Genomic DNA, 14303 nt, shown 5'->3' on the forward strand with positions numbered 1-14303 from the left:
ACACCTAACCCCCACAAAAAAAAAAAAAAAAAAAAAAAAAAAGTAAAAATAAATAAAAATAAATAAAAATTCTTATCCATGTATCTTGTGTTAAAGGAGAGAAATAAGGGCTGTGAGATCATTTAGAAGCAGCATCACCTCCTGCTATGTGATGCTCAGTTCAGCTTCTGAACTTTGAACTAATTCTTTCTCTTAACTCCCTTTTTTTTTTCCTCTTAACTTTCTTGATTATATGCCTTCTTCTGAATAATCAACAAGTCAAAGTTTGGTTTATGTCTTAGATTATAGCTTTCTTGAAATAAGCACTGTTGAATGTTATGTTTATTAAAAGGCAACGAGGCAGCTTCTCACACCATTTTTTTTTCTACATACATATTTAGTAGGCGTTTGGTAGATCTATTCCTAAATGAAGCTTTACCAAATAAAATATGAAAACTAAAATGAAGAGGATATGGAAGGGTAAAAACTTAAGAGGACACTAAAAGTGTATTTCAATCTATTTAATATAGCTTCCTATACAATACACAACAATTAGATACATCTTTTGGAGAAAACAGCATAAAAATAAAGAAAACCCCACCATGTAGTACATTTTGCTCCCAGGAAACCACCCACTCTTCTAGATTTGGAAATATATCCTTAGGGTATTTTTGCCAGAAATAATTTATCCTTCCCCACATTCACATGTTGAAAGAAATCTTCCTAACTCCCTCCCCCCCATTTTAAGGGCAAATTTCTACTTATGAAACATACCCCTGGCTTAGCCTATGTCTCCATGCATTTTTCCATTGGCAAAGTAAAAACTCAGGATTCATTATCTTCGGTCTCACAGAAAATTGGTCTAAGTGGATTCCAGGAGTGTTGGCTCAAGATGAATTCTACGCAGTGATAGGATGCTATGTCCTCAGGGTGACTAACGTGTTCTAATTCAGATTCCAAAATCCTGGGAGCTATAATAGATTAGGAAGAGCTAAGGTCAAGCACCTATCTCTAGTCCATCCACCTATGGCCAATCTTGGGGTTGGGAGTAGGAAGAATAGGGCTGCATATTAGCAACATGGCAGCTTTCAGGGAAATGTGACAATGCACTGAGAGGAAACTTCCAAAATTATCTACTACAGGCTCTGGCCAGAGTTTATTCACCAACGGGATTAAAAAGAATCAGGGAGATAAACTGCTTGGAAGAGATGTACTTGGGATGTGATTTAAAAAAAAAAAAAAAAGCGTCCTCAAATTGCTCTCTGGGGTTGAACACAGAGTATTGTGGCAATGACAAAACAGAAAACCTAGAGGTATCTTATCTCAGTAACAGGCTAGAGATCTTATTTTTTATCCATGGTTAAGGAAAGGCAAGATAGTGTCGATAACATCATCCCTCTCACAAGATCAAATAGAAAAACGACAGTTTCGGATAACTATGATTTTCTGCTGAATTTTGCTTTGCTTTTCTAAGCATAAAATATGCAAACATGGCCAAAACAAAATACCATACTTAGCCTTTTCTGATTCCAGTCTTTCTCACACAAGTGGCACTGTTTGAGATGCTACCAAAATTGTACATATTGCCAAATGCTTTATCCTTAATGTCAGATTTATAGAAATAATAGCACAAATTTTGTTTTTAATAAAGGCACTTGCTATATTCTTAGTTGAAATTTTATCTTCTATTTAATAAGAGTAAAACATAAGAAAGGGAATATATTATGCTTAACCATTAACTTTTAAATAAAAATTCTCAGTATGGAAAAATCGACAATAATATAGACAAGCTTGTTCTAAAATTTGTATTGAAAGATAGAAGCCTAGCATAACTAATTAAATATTGAAAAACAAGAATAAAATAGGAGGAATCTCTCTACCTTCCATTAAGGCTTACTATACAGCTACAGTAATCAAGACAGTGTGGTATCGGTGAAGGGATAGACATCGAGATCAATGAAACAGAATAGAGAATGCACAAATTGGCCCCATATCAATATGTCCAACTTGTCTTTGAAAAGGTGCAAAAGCAACTCAGTGAAGGAGGGATAGTTTTTCTTTTTCCTTTGTTTAAAAAAAGGTATCGACTAAAACCTCACACTTATACAAAAACTAACTCAAACTAACATACATACAGATCACAAACATAAATGTAAAACATACAACTATCAATCTTTTAGAAAAACTAGGAGAAAATCTTCATATTTTAGGCAAAGTATTCTTAGACTTGACATCAGAAGCACAATCCATAAAGGGAAAAATTCGTATACGGGACCTCATCAAAATTAAAACTTCTACTCTGCCAAAGACCTCCTTAAGAGGATGAACAGACAAACTACAGACTGAAAAAATATTTGCAGACCATCTAACATAAAACTAATATCCAGACTAGTATAAAAGATTTTTTGCTATCAAAAATCAAGAGTAAAAAACCAAATAATCCAATTATAAAATCTGCAAAAGAAGTGAAGAGACATTTCACTGAAGAGGATAGACAGATGGCAAATAAGCATGTGAAAAGATGTTCAACCTCATTAGTCAACAGTGACATGCAAATTCAAACAATCATGAGATAATCATGACCCTCTATAGGTATGGCTAAAATAAAAGTGGTGACAACACCAAAAGCTGGTGGGCATGTAGTGAAACCGGATCACTCATTCAGTGCTGCTGTAACTGTACTATGGTACAGCCAATCTGGAAAACAATTTGTCTGTGTCTTAAAAACTAAACATGTAATTGCCATGTGATCCACCAGTTGCTCTTGGGGGAACTTATGGAAATTTATGTTCACATGGAAAACCTATACACAAGTGTTCACAGCAGCTTTATTTATAATAACCCCAAACAGGAGACGACTAACATCCTGAAACAGATGAATGGTTAAACAAACTGTGATCCACCATACTAGAAAGTATTACTGTGTAATAAAAAGGAATGAACCACTGATATTCAAAACTCTCTGGATGAATCTCTGGGAAATTATACAGAGTCAAAAAACCTCTTCTATCAAACGTACAGAAACTTATGGAATAACTATACCAATTACACTACTTTCTACTAAGGAAGCAAGCTTGTGTCTGGGCAGGGATTTCAAGGTCTCGAGTCCCCAGGAAGTGGTGGAGGAGGAGGGGCATGAACTCCACGAGGGCGTGTCCTGAGGCCTGTGGACTTCTTGCGCGATGGGTGGAGGATGGCTGCAAGAGTCTCATTATCAAGGCCAAGACCTGTAATCAACCAGCTACCAGCAGCTGAAGGAAATGAGTACTTGAGTTCTGCAGGACAGATGGTCTGACTGGCGTACCGCAGCATACACTGCAAAAAAAGATCAATATCAACATTTCTAAATTACATTTTCAGTGACTGAGAGAACAGGCTTCGTGACTAACATTCACACCTAGGAAAACCATGGCAAGATATCATTACTAACTCAAATCCCCTTAGTGGCAAATAAACAATTGCTGAAAATCGACTAGACTTAAGAACAGAAATCTGAGGCACTTTGCTTGTTTGTTTATAAACCTGTTATTTGGATCCATTGATCTAGGTATTAGAAAAATAATCTGGGTGTATGGCTGGAGTATTTTTATATGTCCTTTAGATGTAATTTGTATTAGAGGTATAGAACAAAATGTATAAATATCATAATAAGGTCAAGTGGAGATTAGTTTAAAAGGGTTGGTTGATGTATCCAATCCACTGAATGTGAACACTTAGCCTTAAATTCAAAAGCTAAGATTAGTGAGAAGAAGAAAAATATTCCCTTCTGAATGGAAATGAATAAATATAAATTCCATAAATTCTATACATTATGACTTTTCTTGATGAGTATTCTTTGTAACTGTAACTAATTTGGGCAGAGTGTATTTCTCTATCAAAAATGATTCATTCGAAGCAGGAAAGACTAAGACCATGAACAAGCGTTAAGTAGCCCAGAAGAGAAAACTAAGGTCAAGTATGCCAGTCCCTTAACATTTTGAGAGTAGAGACTCCATTGAGATTTCTGATAAAAACTATGGACTCTCTCTCAGGAAATATGCCTGCACTAAAATTTTTACGTATATGTTCAGGGGGCTTCTGCATCCCTGGAAATATTTCCTTGTACTCCATTATTCCAAGAAGACCAAATTGGAACCTCTGATCATCCATTATTTTCCATTCCCAGTGTCACCATTCCTAATTCAAGCCAATTTTATATCACTCCTCGTCTATGTCATCCTCTCCCAATCTTTCTTGTTGAGTTTACATTTGTGTTACACAGGTCACTATCCAGCTTAAAATTTTAGCTTTCTTCTCTGCTACTGAACAAAGTGCAAACCCCTTAAACCATTATTCAGATCACTGTATGATTTGATCGCAGTTTATCTTATCTTTCTACCTGCTTTATTTCTTGGATATGCCTAATAGAACTTTTCCATCTCTGTGCTTTTACTTGTAAAGGTTTTTTTTTTGCTTGTAATGCCTTTTTTTCCATCTGTGCCTCTCAAGTTTAAGGCTCAATTTAAACATTAAATTCCCTTTAAATGTTGCCTTTATATTAATATCTTTCCGCACTCTCTCTAATGTTCCCATAGCATTTAGTTTATGTATTTTATATAGTCTTTGACATAATTTATATTGCAATCATTTATACACGCGAATTACCTCCTTTTAAGATAGTCAATGTTTTGGGTTTGGAATGTGTCTTATGTGTCTCTTTTTACACACATTTATTTATTTAATAAAATTGTATTGATACTAGTCATGTGCTTGGTACCCAGTACAAAAGTTATTAGCAAAACATACATGGTCCTTGTTATCGTAGAAAATACAGATAAGCAAAACACAGACAATAAATTAACAAAGAAACAAATAATTACAAAATGTTAAATTCTACGAAAGAAATAAAGAGCTTAGTCAAAATTTAACAGAAAGGCCTACTTAGAATGATCAGGAAAGGCCTCCCCATGTAAGAGAGATTGAACTGACGCCTGCAGGATGACGGGGAAGCTGTTATAAAGAAAGCCTAGGGAAGAACATTTCAGATCGAAGGAACAGCATGAGCAAAAACCCTAAGATGAGAAAAAGAAGACCCTTGGAATGTTCTCGAAACTAAATTAGGGTCCAGGTGTCTGAAGCATGGTGAATGGGGTTGTACAGAGAGCAGATTATTTAGGGCTTTATTGTCCATAATAAGCATTTTGGATTGTATGCTACATGTGGGGAACAGAGTGGACACATAATTTAATTTATATGTAAAAACTCTTATAAGCTCTTCTGTGGAGGATAAACTGAAGGTACAGGAAAAACAGAGAATCAGGAAAGCTGGTTAGAAGGCACATGGTGTTGGTAGAGAGAGATGGTAGCAGCAATGGACAAAGTGCATTGTTTTGAGATGATTTATGAAGGTAAAATTAATGGATCTTAGGGACAGATTTGAAATTGTGAATGAGAAAAAAAAGAATAACCAAGGATGATTTCTAAGCAGCTGAATGATTAATGATTAATTCCAGTCTTCTGGAGGAGAAATGGATTTGAGAAATTAATAATTTAGTTTTTGACTTCTTCAAAAGTCACTAGAAGATTCTAGGAAGATTATGGCTTGACGATGCCTCTGCTGACCTCCGCGTCTCCTCCAGAACAGCTGCTGGGGCCTAACTACAGGCATGGCTGGAGAATGAGAGCCAGCTCTAGACACTGATGGGTCCTGATGGAAAGTATGGGCACAGACTTCTTTCCTCTAGGTTCAGCAAGAACCTAGAGATTGCAAAGTTCTTGGAGAAAACCAAAATGTTGAGGAAAAGCTATGAACTGCCTCCAAAACAAGGGCAAGATCGTTTCTGAAAGGGCTAGCAGGTGCACCTGACCTCAGCAGAGAGGAAAAAAATGTTGCCCAGGGTTCTCCTTACTTCCAAGGCTGGATGAAGAATGGATGTTAGATACAGAAACAGCAGAGTCTGCTATAGCAATGAATCTTGGAATACACACTTTCAGTTTTGAAATAATTCTGTGTCATGTGATATAGAAACTGAGGCACCGAGAAAGTAAATCATTTGCCCAACTTCACCTAGCCAAAAGGTGGTGGAGGTGATTTTTGAACTCAGGCAAATAAAATCTGGCTACAAATTATTTATAGTGATAAAGACGCCCCAGGTTTTGCAGTTATAACTGGTGGTCTTAGCAAGCCAGTCATTTAGTAAGAACTAAGCCTGAAGTCCATCATCTATAAAGTCTGGTGTATGGATGAGTGTGTTGGTCTTTTCCAACTCCACCATTCTATGAGAAGCACATATTAATGTCCTTCAATAACTGGACAGTATGGATGTGACACAGGAATCGTGATTCGTTTAGGCTAGTCTTAATAAAATTAAAATTTTCATAAATCAGATTCTTGGCCTTCTCAGTTAAGAACACAATTTTACTCACAATATATAGCACTGAAAAGGATTCTGTCAACAATGACAGTCTGTAACGAAACCAATACAGAGGCCTTTTTTCCGTGACTTGAGGTGAATATAGTATTTTTGAATGAATAACACCAGGCAAAGTGAAATACGAACCAATGTGAAGGTTTAGGTACCTAAATAATGGCCTTACTTAATAGAAAAATATCTTTGGCTTTTAATGAATTGCTTGTGATGCTGATACTGGAAATGAGTCTAATTTGGATTCATGATAGTGCTTAACTTAGACTAAAAAATAAGCATGTAACAGTAGAAGCAAGAGACCAACTGCACACTAACGTAATAACAATTGATCATGATAATAATAGGGCATGAAATGATGTGCAAAGAGTGTGCATTATTTTTTATTAGTTAACTTCCTCAAGAGTTAGTGTTTGTTTTTTAACTTTTTATTTGGAAATAATTATAGATTGATAGGAAGTTGCCTTTCACCAAGTTTTCTCCAACTGTTATATCTTATATAATAAGCATAATATATCAAAATTAGGAATTTGATATTGGTACAATGTGTGTATAATTTTAGTTATGAGTTGGTTTTAAACCTTAGAAAAAATGTCTTCTTCTGGTACAGCCGTTATGGAAGGCAGTGTGGAGGTTTCTCAAAGAATTACGAATAGAATTGCCATATGACCCAGCAATCCCTCTTCTGGGTATCTACCCAAAAAATCTGAAAACATTTAGAGATAAAGACACGTGTGCTCCAATGTTCATTGCAGCTTTGTTTACGGTGGCCAAGACATGGAAACAACCAAAATGTCCTTCGATAGATGAATGGATAAAGAAGTTGTGGTATATATACACAATGGAATACTATTCAGCGGTAAGAAAAGATGATATAGGAACATTTGTGACAACATGGATGGATCTTGAGAGAGTAATGCTGAGCGAAATAAGTCAGACAGAAAAAGCAGAGAACCATGTGATTTCACTGATATGTGGTATATAAACCAAAAACAACAAAAGAACAAGACAAACAAATGAGAAACAGAAACTCATAGACACAGACAATAGTTTAGTGGTTGCCAGAGGGTAACGGGGGCGGGGGGTGGGGGGTGGGAGATGAGGGTAAGGGGGATCGAATATATGGTGATGGAAGGAGAACTGACTCTGGGTGATGAACACACAATGGGATTTATAGATGATGTAATACAGAATTGTACACCTGAAATCTATGTAATTTTACTAACAATTGTCACCCCAATAAATTTAATTTAAAAAAAAAATGTCTTCTTTTCGTAATTAAGATGCCTTTCCACATATGCTGGTGGCTCATATTTTCACTTTGGGCTGAAATCTTAACAGAATAAAGACAGTTTTTGAATAATGGGCTTACTTCATGCTCTTGTTGCTATACTTATCTCTGCTTAAGATATTTTCAGCGTTAGCTAAATTACGTCCTCATTTGTCCAACAACCAGATTTTATGCTATTTTTGTAGGTAAATTTGTTGCAAAGAAGAGAGTATTTGAGAAGTCCATTACAGCATTTTTTTAAAGAGTGGAATTAGTACTTGAGAATGTTCTCACTGAAGTCAGAACAGGTGTCTCAAATTCTATATACAGTTGACCATTAAACAGCGCAGGTGTTAGGGGTGCCAGCCCCCATCTCCCCGCAGTTGAAAATCCTTGTATAACTTTTGACTCCCTCAAAACTTAACTACTAATTGCCTACTGTTAATCAAAGCCTTACCAATTACATAAACAGTTTATTAACACATATTTTGTATGCTATATGTATTATGTACAACATTCTTACACTAAAGTAAGTTGTAGAATAGAAAGTGTTATTAAGAAAATGATAAGGAAGGGAAAAATACATTTATAGTACTATATGTATTTATTGAAAACTTTCTGCATGCAAGTGGACCTGCACAGTTCAAACCTGAGTTGTTTTTAACGGTCAACTGTACTTTAAATTTATAATTTCCTTTTCCTCTAGCCACTCTTGATCTTATCTGTTTTAACATTGTTTTGGAGCACTTTTCTCTGTATACCTGATCTTGTGACAAGTCAATTATAAGCTTGTTTTATTGTTATTGTTGGTATTTGACATGGGTGGAAAAGGCGGGTCCTGAGTTCCCCTCAGCCCACACAGAGGGTCAGTCCCCCGCAGTTCGCTCCATGGTGAGTGTGGAAGGACCCTGTTGTAGAAAGGGCAGACTGGAGCCCTACACCCAGCTGTAGTATCAGCTGGATCTGGTTACTTAGACTCTGGTGAGCCTCCGTTTCCCCACCTCTAACAAACACATTATAAATTCCAGGACTTCCTAGATACTTTCTACATTTAATTCAATACTTCTGTGATTTCTCAGATAATTCAGTAGTTCAGCTGGGACACACAAGTTCAATCCCGTAGCCAGTGTTTCCTAGTGTGGGATGTGATCAGCAGGAACACAGTTCCATTTCTTTGAAAGGACACCGTTGGTACGCTTGGAACATCAGTGACCACATGGATCACGAGCCGGAGAATCTTTTCAGCTATGACAGTCTGGCTGGGCCATGGCCCCGACCTCTCACACGCGAGGCTAGGCAGCCTTTGCCATCCTGTGAGCCAGGCCAGAACACGAACAGCAGCACTTTGAAATTCTACTGCGCAGTTGCCAGAAATCTAGGATAATAGATGATGTGTGGTGCATTAGGAACATGGGATTTGGAGCCAGACCTTGGTTGGAACCCCAACCCACCTCACTGGCTGTGTTTCTAGACAGCTGTGTGGATCAGGAAAGAAGGAAGACCAGGGTGAGTAAACTCTGGACAGAACCCTAAGAACAAGCACAGAGACAGTCTTACTGTCTGCCCCGTTTTAAACTGCCTTCTGGACAGAGATGCTTCTGGACAGAAAGATGTGATTTCCAGACAGGCAGGAGTCCAAAGTGTGCGAGTAAACCCTGCCCTTAGAAAGTGAAGTTGACAGAGGGTAGAATGACCTCACAGCAGATAAATATAAACCATGAGCAAAAATGAGCATTAAAATCATTCATCTTCAGATTTGGAAAAAAGACTGCAATTAGGACCTCATCCTCAATATCCTACTATATCCTGACCAGTGGTTGTCAACTCTTTGCTTCAGTATCCCCAATCATGGGTAATTCACTATCTCCCAGAATAAATGGTTTAATATTATGCCTTCCTAATTCTGTCCTTCCTGATTAAGGACCATCCTTAATTTTCTTATATTTTCTTGTGTAATAGTTTGAGCAGAAAGTGAAAGGGAGGGGGGAAAAAAAGGAAACAAGAGCAGCTCTTGCCAAATCTTAGCCTAATGATTGGACAATATCACAATTTCATTGGCTTTATTTACAGGACTAATTTAACCTCAGAATTCATGAATTGATATGGATAAGCAATTCTTGGTGAGCATTTCCTTTGATCTTATTTAAATTTTACCACCTTAGAGAGAAGTGTTTTAGAGTTCTCAAAATTTCACATTTTTGTAACCAAGTTTTGGAAAAATTCCAGAGCAAGTGGTTTCCTTTTTTATATCTATTTCAAATACATGGTTTGATGTTTTCCCCAAGCATTTGCTTGAAGTGTGAAATTGTTCCCACAGCTCTGGTAATGCTCCTTAAATTTCTCATCAAAAACAAAGTACAGAAGCATACTGTACGGAAAAAAAGAACTTTAATAAAAATGGCTAATCCTAGATGGAGCCAAACCTGCAATGTCTGTAACCATATTTGCAGCTTTGCAAATGGTTAAAATGCTTCATTTTTTCTTTCCTCAAACTGGAGTGTTCTTTTGCATCATTCTCTGTTTCCTTAGATAGGGATTATATATGAGGACAATCAGAACTATGAAAAATGAAGTGACTATATGTCAGAAGAATAATTTGTGTCTTCTGTAACTCTGCTGCCATTATTTTTTAATACCTAATACACAATCAGCAGGAACTTGTTTTCACTACTCACCTCTTCAGTCTTTGCCATCCAGAAAGAGCAGGTATTATTGATTTCTCCACATAAGCAGTTATGAAGAAGGATTACCGTGAGGTTGAAGTGTCGAACTCTTAAGGAATCATCCATCTAGGAAATTAAAGATATTTCAAAAGAAATATTTATGTATGTACACTAGCCTACACAGTGAAGACTATCGTAAAGTTACATAAAAAGAGAGCCTACTAGTTAAATATGACTGACATCTTTTAAATGAAAGGGACTAATTTTAAGACAAGAGAACAGGGCAGGGCAGAGTTTGAGAGGGAAGGCTCCAGAATCAGATAGTTCTGAATTTGGATTCTTGCTTCACCATGAATACCTATATGACCCTGAACAAGTTATTTTTGGTTAAACCTGAGCCTATGATTACATCCTTAACGATAAGGCTGATACAGCTATTTTACCTCATCAAATTCTTGTGAGGAATAAATGAGACACACAAAAATGATCTCCTATGGTACCTAACACATAGTAGTGCTTAATAAATATACGCAGTATTATGTTACTGTTTAATCCTGGACTCTAGAAATATTTATTGTGTCTGCTATATTCCAGGTTCTGTGAGAAGTATTGGAGATATAAGAATTTGAAGTTTCTTGCTTTGTCAGTTCTCAAAATCTAGTAGAGAGGAGGGAAACCTAAAGAAACGGCATCTAGTGTGAAAAGTGCAGTGACAAGGAACATGGGCACATAAAGGAACATGGGAACATGGTCTCTAAGGGGACCAGGGCAGAATTGTAGATAAGACATTAAGCTTTTAGATGGCTTTATAATTGACAGTCTTTCCATTGCTGCAGACACCTAGAAATGCTTCTGATCCTTCATCCCCTATGCTAGACTCCATGGATAAGATTTCTGGGAATAAGTCATGTGCTTCTAAATTCTTTCGGCTGTTAAGGTTTCTGTCTAAGCACTATTTTAGGGATTGTCATTAAAGCAGAACATTCAAAGCATTTCTGGAAGTGTCAAGAAGTTCTGTGGGGTCTTTTGGGATGCTTCGCTGATGGGAGGGCATATGTCATCTCGTATGAGGTAATGATCTAACTGTGGCCTCTGGAATCAGGCTCCTGGGATGGACTTCTGATTCTTTCATGGTTTGCTATGTGCAAAATACAGTTTCTCTAAGCCTGTATTTCTATAGAGTGGGGAACATAACATCGCTTACTTTATGAAATTTTATAAGGATTAAAGACATAATGTATGTAAGGCACTTGATAGATGCTAAGTGACAAATGTTGGCTGTTGCACTCAGTTGAAGACCTAAAACGTGCTCTTATTTCAGAAAAGTCATTTTTTATTTGGTTTGTTAGGACCATGACCCAGTAATCAGAATAAAAAGGGAGTACATCTCTTGGCGAAAAGGAAAAACCTACAGGTTCTGGAAAGAACACCTCTCTTTGTAATTAAGTTATTTTCTATTTCCCTGGATGAGGAAGGGTAAAGGATTCTGTGTCAAATTAGATAAGGACTGGTTTCCATTTACATTGTTGTGATAGCTCTATTTTCTGTGTACTTGTTCATAATGTTCTCATTTAATGTGTAAATATGTTTTAGTCCTGACAAGGTGTGCTCCTGGTTTTATGACCAAGTCTGTTGCCATGCTGCCCATAGTTTTATATTTTATATTTAATAAGAATCTATTGATTTACTCTTTTTATCAGATTTCTTCTTGTGAAAAGATTCATGTAGAATCAGCCACAGCTAAAGAACAGCACTTGCCTAAATACCCAAGACAATAAAAGACAGAAAGGAGCAAAGTCATGGAAGGAAGATATGTCACCCATAGAAATATCAATAATAGACTCCGGACACAGGAAGTGGTGGGAGTGTCCATCACACTAAAATAAACATGCTGATTAATTAAAATCTCCCTCACCATGCCTTGCCTGCAGTCTCTTCTTTGTTAGTTTCACCAGGAGCAGAGCTGTATTGTCATTCTCTGATTTCTAGTGATTATTGTCTGAAATGTTTTATTGTAACTGAAAAAAGCAGCTCCAGAATCACCAGCCACTCCTTGCCACATGAAAATCAAAAAAATCACACATTTGATAGTTTCTAATAATTATACAAATATATACCATGTCATTTCTAAACCAAACTCATAAGATTTATTCTTTTCAATCCTTAAACCCAAATTCTTAGTTAACAGACTTATTGAGGTTATCACTTTGTGAGGTATACAAATGTCTAACCACTATGTTGTGTTGTACACTGGAAACTAATACATAAATAAATAATAAAATTAGGGAAAGAGAAGAAGTATTTAAAAAATTGATGATATTTAGGTTAGGTTTTCTATATAAGCAAGCTTTTTAAGGCCTTTTCAAAATTGTGAAATATTACCCACATACAGAAAAGTGTACAAAGGATAATTGAAGAGCATAATGAATCATTATGAAAAGAACCCTCAGAAGGAGAACTAGAATATGCTATATTCTGAGACTTCCTGTACCTCCCTGTCTCATCCAGATCCCACTCCTTTCCTTTCCAGCTTGAGGTATCCATTGCCTTGACTTTTACAGTAATCACTTTCTCTGTAGTTTCCCTAACTATCTATGCATCTCTAAAAATGTAGTTTAGTTTTGTGGTCTTTCAAAATTCACATGAGTGGGATCATACAAAACGTGTTATTATTTTCATTTATTCAATGGACGATTTGGGATAGAGTCAGAGTTTATTTAGTTAATAAAATTGCTATAAAATATTCCAGTCTATGAGTACACTGTGAGTATTTATCCATTCTACCATCTTTGGACACTCAGCTTATTTCTAGTTTCGGATAATTAACAGCAATGATGCTGCAGACATTAGTTTGCATATAATGCATTCTGGTCCACATGGGCAAGAGATTTTGTTGAGTTTTATTCCTATGATTGAAGTTGTAGGATAATAAGATATGCACATCTTCAACTTTACTAGCTAATTCCAAACTGTTTTCTAAAGTGGTTGTACACATTTACAGTCCTACCAGCCGTGTATGCAACTCATACTATTCTCATTGTAGCCAGTCTTAAAGGTATGCAACTGTGTTTTAGTGTAGTTTTAATTTGCCTATTCCTGATTACTAATGACATGGAAGAACTCTTAGATGTTTAGCAATAATTTGAATTTCCTTTTTTGTGAAGCTCAAATATTTTGTCCATTTTTCTGCTAAGTGTTCTTCCTTTTTCTTAACAATATTATTAAATAAAATCTGGATACCAGCTTTATTGATGTATATTTGACAATTAAAATTATAAGGTATTTAAAGTTTACATTGTGATTATTTATGTATGCATTCTAAAAGGACTCCTCCTATTGAATTAATTAACCGTATCCATCACCTTGCATATTTACTGTTTTTTTCAGAACATTTAAGTTCTCCTTTCTTAGTACATTTTAATTGTACAATACAGTGTTATCAGCTATAGTCATCATCTTATACATTAGACCCTCAGAGTTAATTAGTCTTATAACTGAAAGTTTATACCCCTTTACCAACTTCTTCCTGAATTTCCTGTAACCCCTAGCCCTTGGCAATCACTTTTCTATTCTCTGTGTCTGTGAGTTCAATTTTATATATTTTTTAAGATTCCACATATAAGTGATACCATGAAGAATTTGTGTAACATGTTTGATGAGCCACAGGGTTAAGCAGATGAAGAAAATATGGAGACTGTAAAAATATTCACATTGCACTAAAAAATATATTCACTAGCAGAATCCTAAATCACTGAGAAAAGCAGTCCTGGTTGTGATGAAAGACTTAGCAGTGCCTACAAACTCACTCAATGGCAGTGAGGGAACAAGGCCAAAGTTATCCCTAGAACCCCAGCTCAAATCCACCTCTTTCCACCACTTTAACTGTGTGTGAAGAAGTACTTTCATTGGGAAAATACCCATTCATTTGATTGTCAAATTTTGAAATTATAGTATAATATGCATTTAGATTTCCTTGGAAGTTTGTGG

General features: G+C 36.2%; 2 protein-coding genes across 3 annotated transcripts in view; one reads left to right on the forward strand and one right to left on the reverse strand.

The window, feature by feature from the left end:
- Positions 1–14303, forward strand: part of NPY5R (neuropeptide Y receptor Y5) — a 113184-nt gene that overhangs the window by 72276 nt on the left and 26605 nt on the right. The window lies entirely within an intron of this gene.
- LOC148755238 (uncharacterized) lies at positions 486–11242 on the reverse strand. Its single transcript, XM_088791716.1, has 2 exons — positions 10329–11242; positions 486–3294 (listed from the first exon to the last, which is right to left on the reverse strand). Exons 1-2 carry the CDS (start codon positions 10440–10442, stop codon positions 3073–3075), a joined length of 336 nt encoding a protein of 111 aa, XP_088647842.1. The 5' UTR covers positions 10443–11242; the 3' UTR covers positions 486–3072.

Source organism: Rhinolophus sinicus, chromosome 15 (assembly GCF_057876585.1).
Source record: "Rhinolophus sinicus isolate RSI-liver-muscle chromosome 15, RSI-T2T, whole genome shotgun sequence".
NCBI lineage: Eukaryota > Metazoa > Chordata > Mammalia > Chiroptera > Rhinolophidae > Rhinolophus > Rhinolophus sinicus.